At 46.3% G+C, this 14,252-nt stretch overlaps 1 protein-coding gene across 1 annotated transcript in view; it reads left to right on the forward strand.

Annotated features, from left to right (window-relative positions):
- The window catches only part of LOC139047970 (uncharacterized), a 136,252-nt gene that overhangs the window by 19,118 nt on the left and 102,882 nt on the right, over positions 1-14,252 (forward strand). Inside the window, exons 4-5 of the mRNA XM_070522206.1 lie at positions 1,071-1,080; positions 12,958-13,073. Of these exons, the coding sequence (XP_070378307.1) occupies positions 1,071-1,080; positions 12,958-13,073 (126 nt within the window). The remainder of the gene's footprint in view (positions 1-1,070; positions 1,081-12,957; positions 13,074-14,252) is intronic.

Below are 14,252 nucleotides of genomic sequence, written 5' to 3' on the forward strand. Positions count from 1 at the left end.
TCATACCGAGATTGGCCCCGTTACCCCTGCTACGGCATCTGCCTAATAAAGTGACAACGGGCATGTCTTTCACCTTAAATCCTACACCACTGTACTGCTTCCGCCGATCTTTAGACGCGTCGGGACAGCGTCTCTTCCGCAGGGGTGAATGATGCCGGCGTCCATTCAAGGTCAAAACACCACTTCCAAGGAAGACGACGGAGACGCTCGCCCGCAAGCTGTTAGATTACCTGGCCAGCACTGCAACTCGTTGTTTAAGTGCGTCGCATACAGTTTTCTGGCATTTTTCATTCGCGTAACATTATACATAACATGCCATCAGCGTACGAGATACACCTGAAGCTGATCGACACGGCAATCGCGTTACGGAGCAGTTTTATCGTCCCGTTAACAAGTAAGGCAAGCACTACGAAGTTCGCCTGGACCTCCATGCCCAAGAAGAGGCTAAGAAACCAAATAGTGGTAAGAAAGATGGCAAAGACAATAAGGGCAAAAAAAGAAAAAACCTAACAGAGGAGCCGACTTCCAGAGCAGTAGTGGCATGGGATACCAATGAGATTTCACATGCTGTCTTGCAAGGAGAGGACATGAGACCCGGAATGCTATCTTAATTGAAATCAACTTATTAGTGTCTGTCTTTATTTAAGGTTTTGCCGCTTCGCTCTAGAACTCAGAAGGTTAATTAGTCAAGGTCACAAGGATAAACACTCAGCATTACTCAAGCGACCTACTGTGTCAACGTTAGTTTCTGCTTCCTATTACGTTATGCAATTCGCCTGGTTTCGATTGATTTGTGAGGCTTTGTCACAACGCAACACTGGGGCTATGAAAGTGCTTTTTGCATAACGACCCATCGAGATGCGGCCACCACTGCCGGGAGTCGAACCCTCCGCCTCATGTTCACAAGCGCAACACAATAGCCTCCGAGACACCATGATGGGTTGGTAGATTTCTCGGGGCTAAATTGTTCCGCCGGTATTCTAACGCTTCGCACTCGCGCCTTCTTGCTTGCCTTTCTGTACACTTCCTATGCTTAATATGCATTCTGCTTTCCTTTTTCCTTTGTACAGCTACTGCCGAGTAAGTACAGCATCTCTATTCTCTGTCGACGGTCTAAGGGTACCTTGTAGTGCAATTCCGAATAACTTTTGTCAGTTTAGTTATCTTAAATCAGCATTATGGGAAATTTGCCGCGCTTTTCCTTTCTCTTTCCTTCTATGTTGAATAGCTCTCGTCTTAGTGATTCCGCTACGGAGCCTTTATTTCTATAAAGCTCAAAAAGACCGTTAAAGACGGGACTATTCCATCACAAGCGAAGCAGCTTTGAGTTAGAAAGGTAGCAGCAGCGTCGGATGAATTACGTGCGCCGTCATGCCTATAGCTCTTCGTCTCACGGCATCGGTGATGTACAATGCTTATCGAGAGAAGAATGTTGACAAGGGGTTCCGCGTAGGGAATCGAGACGCATTTTTCAGACGTCTATATGTTGTCACGGTCACATCTCTTGCGGTGGATTGGACAAGAATGCGCGCTTACCCGGGGGTACACACCGTTTTATTTACCCAGTGGCCCAACTTGTTGCATCTGCCCTGTAGCCACTGCTTACTCGGCAGCCAGCAGCAAGTTGTCACTTCGGCCACGCATTCAGTTGCACATAACTAATTGCACAGTTGCCCATAATTAACAGCTACCTTTAACAACTAACAACTGTGAGCGTCAGCTTGCCTTGAAACATATTCAGCATACTCAAGCCCCGAGCCCAGGCGAAGCTTTCATTTGGAATTTGAAATTATGCAAACTGCATTGAAAGCGCGTGTGGATGTGCTGAAGAACCAATATGTGTGAGCAACTGATCTGTTTTTCTCTAATAAAAGCTGGCATTATGTCTCATGCGATTATTTGTTTGGCATCAGATCATTTTCTGCATCATGCTTGGCTCGTCAACATTTTATTGCAGTGTACCTTTGAGAGCATGTACAAGGAATAGCTTCGTAAGATACTCTCTTCTAGGGCACACCGAACACTGGTGCATTGCCTTAACGGGCAGTTCCCTCGAGGGACAATGTGTTCAGAGTGGGTCTGGGCACACAAAAATCTACATTTGGCTTGCTTGAACGAAACTGTGTACGAGGACAGATCGTTATAAAAAAAAATGTGCGGCCTTGGTAAACAACAGCCCCATTTCCAACGAAGTTTCTTTTTCGAGCAATTCAATAAGTATTTGTCTGTAATTATTCGCGACCCACTTCAAGACGGTTTCCTGAGCATATAGCGCTTTTAGACGTATACGAAATTCTTTTTTCAAGAGCCGTCGCAATATCCACGCATGTTTACCTCCACAATGCGGTGACCATCATCTCAGGCAAACATGGCAGCGCTAAACGCCATTGCTAAACCGCAAGTTCAAAAAAAAACCACGCTCCTTTGCGGAGTTTCCGGTCCCTTCTTCGCACGTCGCCAATACAGTATGTTCGCGCGCATGACCACCCAGGGGCAAAAACGCGTTCCATTAGTTATAGTTCGCCGTGTAAATATACGACGGACAAGACCTTTGCAAAAAGCCCACTCTCGGGAGAGCGGCCTCTGTATGAGAAGAGAGCAGGGGCCTTTCCATTGTGCGCCGTTGATCCTTTCGTGAACCCGCCGTGGTTGCTCAGTGGCTGTGGTGTTGGGCTGCTGAGCACGAGGTCGCGGGATCGAATCCCGGCCACGGCGGCCGCATTTCGATGGGGGCGAAATGCGAAAACACTCGTGTACTTAGATTTAGGTGCACGTTAAAGAACCCCAGGCGGTCGAAATTTCCGGAGTCCCTCACTACGGCGTGCCTCATAATCAGAAAGTGGTTTTGGCACGTAAAACCCCATAATTTAATTTTTTTAATCCTTTCCTGAAGCTTCCGCTCAGTCGGCGTCGCCCACAAATCGATAGCGGGGCGGTATTCTTGGGGCGATCGCTTTCGGAGATAGTTTTCGCGAGAAATTGGCAATGGATGCTTGCGCGCGAGGGGTCCGACAAACGCGAGAAAGCTTTCATTGGCTCTCGTGGTCCGAGTATTGCGAAAGTGAAACTTTCGCCCAAAGTGATCCCGCGATAGAACATTGCCCCAGAGGCAGACAACGGGGGAGCGACTATACCAGGCGTTTTAGCGAACACTTCTAAAAAATTTAAGAAAAAAGATTGCCTGTGGCCGATAGCAGAAATCTAGTCCATGAGCTGGTCTACTCGAAGAGGCAGAAATTATTTGCACAAAAGGAAACTAAATACATAATCGACTCACTTTTAACTAATTACCTTGTGGGCACGTATTGCAGCTTACAAATTCGAACCGGGGAGCTTGCAAAGCACTTGGCATGAATCCTGAGGATGACAAGTTTCGCGATATTAATTCCCGAACCTTGCAGAGAAATGTATTGGCGTTCCGGTTACTTTCGTGCTTCAATGCATAAAACGACGTTTTGGCAAGAAAGTGGAACGATGGTGCATTTTTACCGCAAGCTTGACGGCTCACATCCTGTTTTGGTGTCATCCACACAATTCTTTTCACATGGATATGCCTTGCAGTATCGCCCTCTAGAATTTGTAACTTGCAATATGTGCCGCAATGTAATTAGTTAAAAACACATTAAGCGAATTTTCGTTAACTAGGCGATTATGCATTTTAATATTTTGGGCAACTAATGCCCACCTCTTCGGGTAGACCAGCTCATGGGCTAGAATTGCGCTATCTGTCACAGGTGATTTTCATTTTTTTTTGTGTTCCCTGAATTAACGTGTTGGGCGATGGCGGGTGCGTTGGGTGTCTTTAGCTGTATGGCACGTTCCCCTTAGTGTATTGCACGAAACTACTCATTCAGCTCTATTAAATGTCGATGATTACTTCCACAAAAACTGAAAATGTTTAAGAAAGCTTCACTAACTAAAAAAGCACATCCGCCTGGAACGGACTTTGAAATAAGCTCAAGTTTAGAGATAAGCGCTAACGCCTTCTTATGCGCTGCATTTCGCCGCCCACTTTGGGAACACTCATCTCGAAACGAGTGTCATCGTCAGAATTTTTACAAGTTTACACTAATTCATAATTTACCGATTACAATGATAAAATTGCAGTATATGCCGTAAATTAGTAAATTCGGGGGTAGGGAAAATTCTGGTAAGTTGTAGCTGATGCATCTTGATTTCCAGTCCAAAGAATGTCCGCCTTTTCAATAAATCCCGCTTAAAAAATATTTGTGCGTTTTCCAGCTCAGAGTGGTTTAGGGGTTCGTTAAGAAAGTCTTGAGGAGGCGCAGGTCATCCACACATTTGCTTTCACCAGCTCATCAGCCATAACATTCCACTTACTTTCACGGAATGGTATCTCCATGGGTGCGATAGGGCAGCGGACTAAAGGCTGCTGTTCGTAAAACACATAACGCTCCAAAAACCCTGCATTCGTAAATTCCTGCAAAAACAATTTTACCTTTGCACCCTTTGAAAGCCGTGCCTTGTTCATTTCACCGACGACGGCGTTTAAACCTACTAAGTGCCTTTATAACCTGTAAGATAGGCAGAAATGTAGTATTAAGTAATGTAATATGCTAGAACCACTACATATTTATCCACACATCACCACTAACTTGGCCCCCATTTTCATTGTCAATGCCATGTCACGGAGTGCTCAGGACACTAGAAAATTGAACAGTAAACGGCAGTAAACGCTTTCAAGCTCTTGTTAGTTTTATTACAGAAGCAGTAATTAAGCTTCCTAACACTGTGACTACTCGTCACTCACAAGATTTCAAGAGATCTATTGAAATCCCAACTTACTCACACGTTTAGTTATTTCAGGACATAAGGCAAACTTCCTACGCATTTAGTAAAGAAACGCTTTCGACGTTCTGGAACGCCTGTATAAGCAAGTTTCTGCAAGAAAGCTAACATTTCTTTCAACACCTAACGCAGCATCACTCAACATACGTCATATAATATAAAAAAGCGAATAAACCAAAAAGCAACTCACTTCGTTTAGTCAATCGAGACGAGTGGTAAAACTACGCGCCTAAATCGTGCGAGTGGAGGAAAGTAAGAAATATTTGCCCAGCTTATAATAAGGCCTACTAAGTGCCTTTTATAACCTGTAAGATAGGCAGAAATGTAGTATTAAGTAGTGTAATATGCTAGAACCACTAGATCTTTATCCACACATCACCACTAACTTGGCCCCCGTTTTCATTGTGAATGCCATGTCACGGAGTGCTCAGGACACTAGGAATTTGAACAGTAAACGGCAGTAAACGCTTTCAAGGTCTTGTTACTTTTATTACAGAAGCATTAATTAGGCTTCCTAACACTGTGACTGTGAAGGTTAAAAGGCCAAGTAAGCAGAGCAGGCAGAGAACCAGTTGGTTTTGACGGCTGAAATGAAGTGCTGAAAAAAATTCCGCTCGTGATATCGCTACACTGCATGCGCTAACGCTAACGACGTCGTCTTCGAGTCGCTGGAAGATGGGCGGATTTTAACATCCTCTTGGCTGACCGAGCTACGCGGGACTTGTCCTTGCTCTCTACGGGTCCTTCCAAGTGATTCCAAGAAATCTTTGCAAGAACGGGCATCTTTCACTGGGAAACGGTCAGCGATTTCGGCGATTTCGGCGATTTCCCACTGTTGCCCTGGATAATTTTCCTTTCGTCGGTCGCGACGTCTCCCATGTTGGCGTAAGTGGATCTTCCATTTTTGACAACGTGAGCTGAGCAGGTGGGTCAGATGCATCCCCGTTACCATAGGTTCCACAATTGTCTCTAAATGTGTCCAAAGTCGTCCAGGTGTCCTGGTTGCCCGAGTACGTTATTTTCCACAACCTCTGGCTGGGCATGCATCCTTTAAAAGTGAGGATAAATTTCCTGAATGAAATGTGCCTGCAGCTAGCTCGATATGATTCCTGACAAATGCTAATGCCAGGACGGATGATTTCACCATGGTTCCGCTGTTCCTGTCATACAAAGGCTGTGTGGTCGATCCTTAAGGTAGCCAAATAATGTCTTGCAGCTAGACGAAGCATTCTTGACCTGCTGTGTGGAACATTCAATTCACTGAAACTCTTTTCAAATGGTTTCCTTCCTGTTTGGCATACTCTAGAGCTAGTCTTCGGCTTCCTGCAATTACGTCGCCTGTAGAGGATCTTCCACTGAGGATAGCGAGCTTCAGCAGTTCTGAAGAATGCCTTTTTGCTGTGTTGTCTGCAATGAGATCTGTTACGTCTACGACCACAGAAACAGTACAAATATTTATGGTCGAACAAGTGGCCTCTTCATCTGCGCAAGCGGCCTCTTCACCAGGAGTAAGGTCGTGGTGGCTGTGGTCGTGGTCACTGTGAGCCGCTCAAAAGCTTTCAACAACTTTAAAGAAAATGTTTGCACAAACATTAGTTCGAAAATCTTATTCTTTCCGGCACCAAAATTCGGACGCATCTACTCACTGCGGACTAGGTCTTGTGGGTCTTCGCAGTTTACTCCAAATGCTACCTCCTCGGCGAAGTTGTTGTTCAAGTAGCCTCAGATTGTTGCATCATACTCCTTTTTGAATTCCAGATTCCAACTAACTTTATTGTTGCAGAAATTCCAACGTTTACGACGCAATGTTATGTTCCAAATTCCAAAGCAGTTTGACTTAGTACAGCGCTTTTGAAATTATACATGGCGTCCACGTGCTCGATTGATTCGTCTAATTCGAGGTATTCAATTTCTCTGAAAGACGGGATTTCCTCAGAGCTTTTCTCGTCCGTTCAACTCACGTGAAAGCTTTACTTCTATCGGCTCCTAGTGAGGAGAAAGGTACGTGACTATCGCTCCATGTGGGGAGAAATGTATGTGACTTCACCGTGTGAAGTCCAGCCCATGATGGTTTCGACACTAGTTAGCAGTTCATTAGAGCGTTCGACTCCAGTGTCAGTTTACCCTTAGAAATCTGCCCCTATAAGTACGTTGGCTTCTGGCTGACTGCACTCGTCGAGCAAACACACCAGCAAGTATAATCTTTTCATCCAGTTTCTTCAAAGCTTGTCTATATTATAGCATGGCCAAGGTATTACAAATCCACAGTACTTCAGTTACCTCAATCTTCACCAGGTTTGAGGTGCAGGTGCTTTGCAGCCTTCTCTGCACTTTCTTGTGAAGATTCGAGCAAGATTCCGAGCTCTAATGTCCAGAAATTGTCAAAATCTCTTCTCCAGACGCTGCGCTGGCTTTCAGCTCTTTCGTGAAAGTTCCCACAAAGAAGCTAAGTTTCACTTTTCACTTTTTTACCTTTTCACTTTTTGGAAGATCAGATGGGCAGGTACCCGCTACATTTCGCAGAACACGCGACATTCTTAAGAAAGTTTTATGATTAACATGGAGTCGGAGCTTGCTTGGTGTTTACATGGAAGTCATATTTCTCGCACTTCAAGCCACCGTGAAGGTTTAATGGAAACTAATTTCCGTCTCTCGGCTTTGGGCTAGATGGTTCAAGGTATTGGGAACAGACATTTCGTTCATTTTGCTGCGAAATACGCATGCTGGTCACAAAAGACGGCCTAAATGTTCTTAAGTGCATCTCTATAACCTCATGTAGACGTTGAGTCCCATGAGTCATCACAACATTGCACCTGACGTCAATGATAAGTGACGTCTGGTTGAGCTGGATCCCAGCTGTAATGGCGATTCTACAATTCTCTATAGTGGTAAGAGAGCCTGTAATATCTGCTTCAGCTTTAACAGTCCAATAGCCACAAAGATACTTCAGCTTGTCGACATCCGCTAGCAAATCATTCTGGTGGATGTCGATGGTCGACTTAAACTGGTCGCTAAACTTCAAACACTTAATGAAATCTGTAAAATGTCTAGACCTTAAGTATGAGTAGCCTGAGCTGCGCGCGTGTAGTTGGAATGTCAGCATAGCCTGAGGTACCTCTGACGTTGGTTGAAGCGAATGTAACCGTAAGCGCCCAATTCAAGGCTTCGTAACGGTAATCGATTCCTGGTGCTGCCTGACCGTGTAAACTTCTGCCCCTAAGTCCTCATCCGCCACACGTACTTCAATCTGGCTGTCAAGTTCGCTAGCGTGGCCTCCTTACGCCTCGGTCTAGTCAAATGTTCAGTGTGCCTGCCTAATGGCGCCAGTGTGTCGTCTGATAGCTTTCACCTAGTTGATGATCCTTCTTATCCCAACTCCAATCGTACCACGATTCTCTCGGCGCCGATTCATGGTGGAACGACTCCTGGCACGATATCCCATCATCATTGTGGTTACCACATATAATGAAGGATCCTTCAAGTTCTCTTCAATGGGCTCGCTTAACCAGTAGAGAGCCTTCAACGTTGTTCGTGGCTCGATTGCGTTGAAGACCAAGGAAGCAGAGAATCTACTACAGAACCAGCTGCTTAGTAGAGCAAAAAAATATATATATATACGATGCGCCATACGAGATATCGCAGGGCTGCTCGCGATCTTGCAGCTTCGTCTTCGACCCACTGAACAACAGGCAGTTTTAACACCTGCAAACTCACTCGCTCATGAGCTGAAGTTGATTTGAGTTGAAGGGAGGGAGTTTTCGCTGACTCATGTCATGCCCTAAATTTTCTCCAAATCAAGTTGTTGCAACTTTTATTTTTCTGGGCTCGACCTGGAAACTTTGAGCTTTTAACATAACGTGTCAAAACGGGCAGAGAACGAGTTCCGCAATGCTCACTTATCTCATATTAACCCACAAATTTGACTGCTCATCACCTCTGACTTGTCGTCGCCAACCTCTTAATTTACTCAGTGTATAAACTATATCATTGATCTAGTTCTCGCAGAACACCCTGAAGAGCCTGACATAACGTTTTCGAGAGCTTGTAGTCACACTGACAGCAACACCTACAACCTCGATCGCTTTCAGCTTGTATACGCCATTGTTCCTCACGGACATGAGCAGACACAGCGCTCCAGAAAGGTTGTTCGGAGACCTCTGTGCTGAGTTGCATGAAAAGCATGACACACATAACCAATCTCTCTTGAGTAGAGGCTGAGAAAGAGGCGAAATCGCCAAGGAATCGCCGAGGATTGTCATTAAAGCACAATTTCGAGAGTTTGTGTAGCGCTTTGAACGAAAGGTCGAAGGCCTATTCACATTGAGTATATTTTGAAGGCTCTCTTATGTAGCGGCACTACAACGTGAACGCAGAGCAAGAACAAGCCGCAGACGCAGTGCTGGGTGTCTTCTTTCTCCGCTAGTTACACTAATACACCTTCCTGCGCTACACCGAAGAGACTTCAAGATGACGTACCAGCAGGCCCAAGTCTCCCCACTGATTCACCAATATTGCTTTCATCGTGCAGCCGTGTCACACTGAGTCGTAACAGCGCTGCCATATTACTAACACCATGTTACTAACGTAATCAAATCTGCTCACCGAAACATGGGCTACCTGACGCGACACTACGCCATGCAACACCGCATGTCACATTACTGGCTTATAACTCTCTTGTCAAGTCGAAACTGAAGTACACGTCCACCTTATGTGATCCTAGCCAAGTGTACCTGAGAAAATGCCATCGAATAAGTTCAAAGTCTTGCCATTACATTCGTTCATTCGGCATGCTGGTACGACATCAGCATTTCATATCTGAAAGTGCAACCTGATTTAATTCCTCTTTCTCTGCGCCGTGGCGTTGCGAGCCCGTCCTTCTTCCACAACTTTTATTATTCTTCCCTTAACCACGCCGCCTTATACTTCAGCCCCATAGCGCACATCTAGCAGTACTGGTCATCCCTGCCAAGTTGCGCGTCCACATGCCCACACATTTTCCTCGTCATTCTTTCTCCGAAAAGCCACTCGCTGGAACTGCCTTGCCCTGCATTACTGCGACCACCGGTCCATCACCGTTTTTAATGGCTCTGACTGACCACTTCTGTATTTCATGAATGCTAGAGATCTTTTGTTCGTTCTCTGTTTTGACGTTAGCTGCGGCAAAGTATGTTGGATATGTTGATCGCGGACTAAGCAACGCACGCTAGGTTACATCGAAGCTCAGTTGCACCTGTGCTACACTGTGCAAATAACTTTGGCAGCACGTTAACACGCACTGAGAAAAATTTATTAGGCTACGTTGTCACCGTCTCCAACACTGTGCCGTGTTAGTGTGTTCGGTAACATGTTGGCCACACCTACTAGGCTACATCGTTCACGTTTTCAACGCTGTTGTGATGTACCACGGCATGTTTGGCAGTATGTCAATTGCGCACTAAGCAACGTACACTAGGTTACATCGCAGCTCAGTTGCAACTGTGCAACATTGCCCGTGTGCTGTGGGTCGAGGCCACGTTACAGATCTCCTGGTGGTCAAAAGGTATCCCGAGTTTCCCACTACGTCGTGCCTGCTAATCAAATCGTGGTCTCGGTGCGTAAAACCCGAGAATTCCCAATTCAGATAGCCTCATGTGCAGCCGAGTTTCAGAACGGGCGCGTCGGTTCAGCGTTCTAAAGCGTGTGGTGTAATCCATCTCCTCTGCGGCCTTCAGCTTGGATGCTTGTAGCGGCGAAGCAAAACATCCAACCTCCGCGCTAACGTGGTGCGTCAGCAATGGGATGGATAGTTGGACGAGCTGACACGGTAACGTAATTTTGTTGCAGCGCGCAAAGGACGAAGACGTAGGCGAGATACGCGAGACGAGCTCTGCGACTCTCAATTGAAGGTTTCATTGAAAAAGATCGCGTATAAGCGGCTGCAACACACACAGAAACCAAGTAACACGTGGCCAGATACAAATGCGAAGGCTAACAAGGCATAAAAGTTTAAAGAAAGCAAAAATGAAACATACAAGGCTGCCAGTAAAAAAATTCGACTGCAGAGGCAGAAAAACAGAACTTAATGTAACGGATTAGGTAGAGTGAAGGCACGTGCCAAGCAGATATGCATATTTCTTGTCCGAAAAGCCTGGCTGATGCATGCATGCACCATGCTTTTAATATTTCTGTGAGTTCTTTGGCGTCTATGCCTTGAAAGGACCAACGTGGGGTATGCATCCGCATGTTATACGCGATGTGTACTAGACGCGTGCGCGTCGCCAGACTGGGGTTGTGTGCAATTCCATTCGCATGCGGAAAATCGCATGTGGGTCAGAGTGACAGGTGGCTCAATAACCGATTAAGAGAGCGCAAATAAATACTAGAAAAAAGTCTACTACATCGTATGTGAGGATACACTGCCACAGACGCGGCTGCACATTCATGTTTGTAGATACCGATGTCGCTCCTAAACATAAACGCTAAAGCAACTCGCTAATTATGCAAGCGTTTTCACCTAAAAGAACGGGGCACGCAGGCGTTAGCCAGGCTTTTCGGACAGAGAACGTTCGTAATTGCTTAGCACGTGGGCTCACCCTACATAATCTTACGTTAATTTTTTTTTCCTCGAGGGTCTACTTTCTTTTTCTTCTGGCAGCCTTTCTTTTTTTGCTTTAAACTTCGTAGCTTTCGTATATCTATCTCTCCACGTGTTCCGTAATTCTTGTTTTTTGCCGTTGCTTATGTACGATATTTCTTTTTCAATAAAGATCTTCTGTTGAGTGTCAGCTATCGTCCTGTGCGTCTATTCGACGTCTTCGGCCTTTCGGGCTGCGACAAGGTTATCAGCACGTGCAACACCAAACAGCGTTACACCTGAGCCATGGTGAAGCACGTTCCCCAGTTCAGACCACCGGATTTCTATACGTGAATACTGTTTTTTTTATGCGAAGCATACTAGCCGCACAACCACGCTCTTCCTTGCTGCGCCGCGCGCAGCCGCGTAGCTACCATATGACGTCATAACAGCTGCAAAAGCGGAGGCTCAACTCGTGCGCTCGCTTGCGGCCGCGTAGCTACATAGCCGGGTCTCAGCTCGTGCGCTCGCCTGCATGAGTTGTTTCTTCGTCTAGCCGAACCAAATATAGCCAAGCAACAGCAGTTCACCAGGCTAAACAGTGGTTCAACAACTAAAACAAAGGCTACTATGCTTCGCATCCTGGGCTTAACCTTAGCTAAGCCACAGCCATTTTTTGTTTTCGTGAATACTGCTTCGAAATTGCCGACGCCCTGCCAGCCTCGCGACACATGCAGGGCGGTGCAAGTAGAAAGAGTGCAAGCTGCCCGCTTCGCTCCGCCTTCGAAACTTCCTCCATCCGTCAAGCCATGATGCATATTCATGCGCTCTGCTGCTTTGGCGCGGAGTAACAGGAAATTGGCTTTTCGCCAGTAACAAGGGAGTTCACTGAGGAAGTGCATATTTTAACGCGATAGCGTTAAGGAGCTCGTATCGCAGAAAAGCCGGTGTCGTCGGCGTCGGTGTCGGCGTCGGTGTCGGCGTTTTTTACCTTAATGTAGAGAACTAACCATGCGATTTCGGAGATTTTTTTTCTTTTTTTTCTCCGTGCCGGAAACTCGGTCGACGCAGTGTAATTACCAGCGAACTACATGTAACCGCGGCGACACGTGGTCAAGAGTGGCCGAACAGGGAGAACACTCAAGTCTCGGATCCAGCGTTTTAGCAAGGCGGTTTGTCCAAGTAGGTAAACAACCGCTGCTGAAACGCTGGCGTGTGGAATGCGATAACGAGCGCTGAAGTGAAGTGTTCGCATTGGCCCTGGAAAATATTAACTGAGCACCATGATACGTCTACGGCTGGCGCACAACGCATCACATCCGATGCGGCTATTGAGGCCCGCTAGTGGGATCTTGATGAGGGCTCGTTTGTCCATATTTGGAACTGAGGTTAAACAATGCCACAGACAAGGGGCTGTTTAGCCTCATTTCTGGAAACCCACTAATTTTAAGCGTGAATATGCGCGACGCTGCTGAGTTTGCTTGTGCGCTTGTGTGGCAGACGATCGACCGCATTTGCAGCAGTCTCTAGCGGGAACTGTTAACCATGTCCAGGCAAATATAGGGCCTCACCTCCGCTCCCTTCTTTCATTTCAGAGGAGCCGCTGCTGGCGGCGAAGGCTCCAACATGATGCTCATAATCGGTGCCATCATATTGCTGCTCGTGTTGGGCGCCGCTGGTATTTTCTTGGTCTTCTCGGGGAAAAGCACCGGTGAGTCTGTCAAGCAGACCGTCTTCGACGAATGCTGATTGGTTACGTACGCAGCCTAAAAAAGCGCGCTATTCTCTCCGTCCGCGACAGTTCCCAGTTTTTTGCAAGGGCCAAAGCAAGGACGTCGGGCGTGTGACGGCCACGAAACATGCATTGTCACTGTACTCTTCTTTGCGTAGTTCCGTGCAGCGGAGCCAAGGGCAAGTCCTTGCGCAGCGAGATGTAGTGCCATAGTTGGGAGCCCGTTGCATGAATAAATTTATTTATTTCTTTATTTATCATACCCTCAGGGCCATTACAACATTATAGAGGAAAGTGGCTACAAGGAAAATTATATATATATTAATGTGTGTGTGTGATTCAGGTTGACAAATGAGAAGAAAGAGGTTCCTGATTATACAGTTCTAGCAATGACATTCTTGAATAATTGATAATCTGCGATGCTGGCCGTCGAGGCTGGAAGGCGATTCCAATCATTGGAAGTGCGTGGTACAAATGACTGCAAGAAATCGTTGGATCAGCATAATGCAATGCCGACCTTATGAATGTCATCTAGTCTATGCGATACATACGGAGGTGGGGAAAACAGACGCAACACGGCGCTATCTGTTTGTCGCGTAGCAGTAGGTGACGGAACAAATTATTAAAAAGGCACAGACGGAACAAATTGCCTCGACGAGCAGTTTCGTCGGCAGGTGTTTTACTTGTAAGCGTCTCCGCGGGTGGCATGTCCGATTTGTTGTGCAGTTTTGCTTCGTTAATCAATAAATGATTTACTGAGGCTCTACGATACTCGGAGCACGTCTCCACTTGCTCAACGACAATGTGCTGCGAAGGGGAAATGTCAACAGTTTGCGCCATCGTGGCTTCCGCCGTCTCTGCAACCCCCCTCCTCTGCATCACGAAAGACGCACGGCTTTTTGGTGCCACAGCCAACACGAAACGAATTTCCCAACGCCGCCATCGCAACAGCTGATCTCGTTGGGCAGCCACACTCTTACTAGATAGATGTGTTCGAGCTCCCGATTTGGTCTATAAAGCGTATAGCTTACATAGTGCTGCACGGAACTACTGAGACAAAGTAAACAACACGTGGTAACAACCTTAACTTCGAAATGTTTTGTGCTTTAATTAAACGTTTGCATCCGCGGAATGATTTAAACACTCTAACAGTATCTT

This window comes from Dermacentor albipictus, chromosome 7, assembly GCF_038994185.2.
Source record: "Dermacentor albipictus isolate Rhodes 1998 colony chromosome 7, USDA_Dalb.pri_finalv2, whole genome shotgun sequence".
NCBI classification, from domain to species: domain Eukaryota; kingdom Metazoa; phylum Arthropoda; class Arachnida; order Ixodida; family Ixodidae; genus Dermacentor; species Dermacentor albipictus.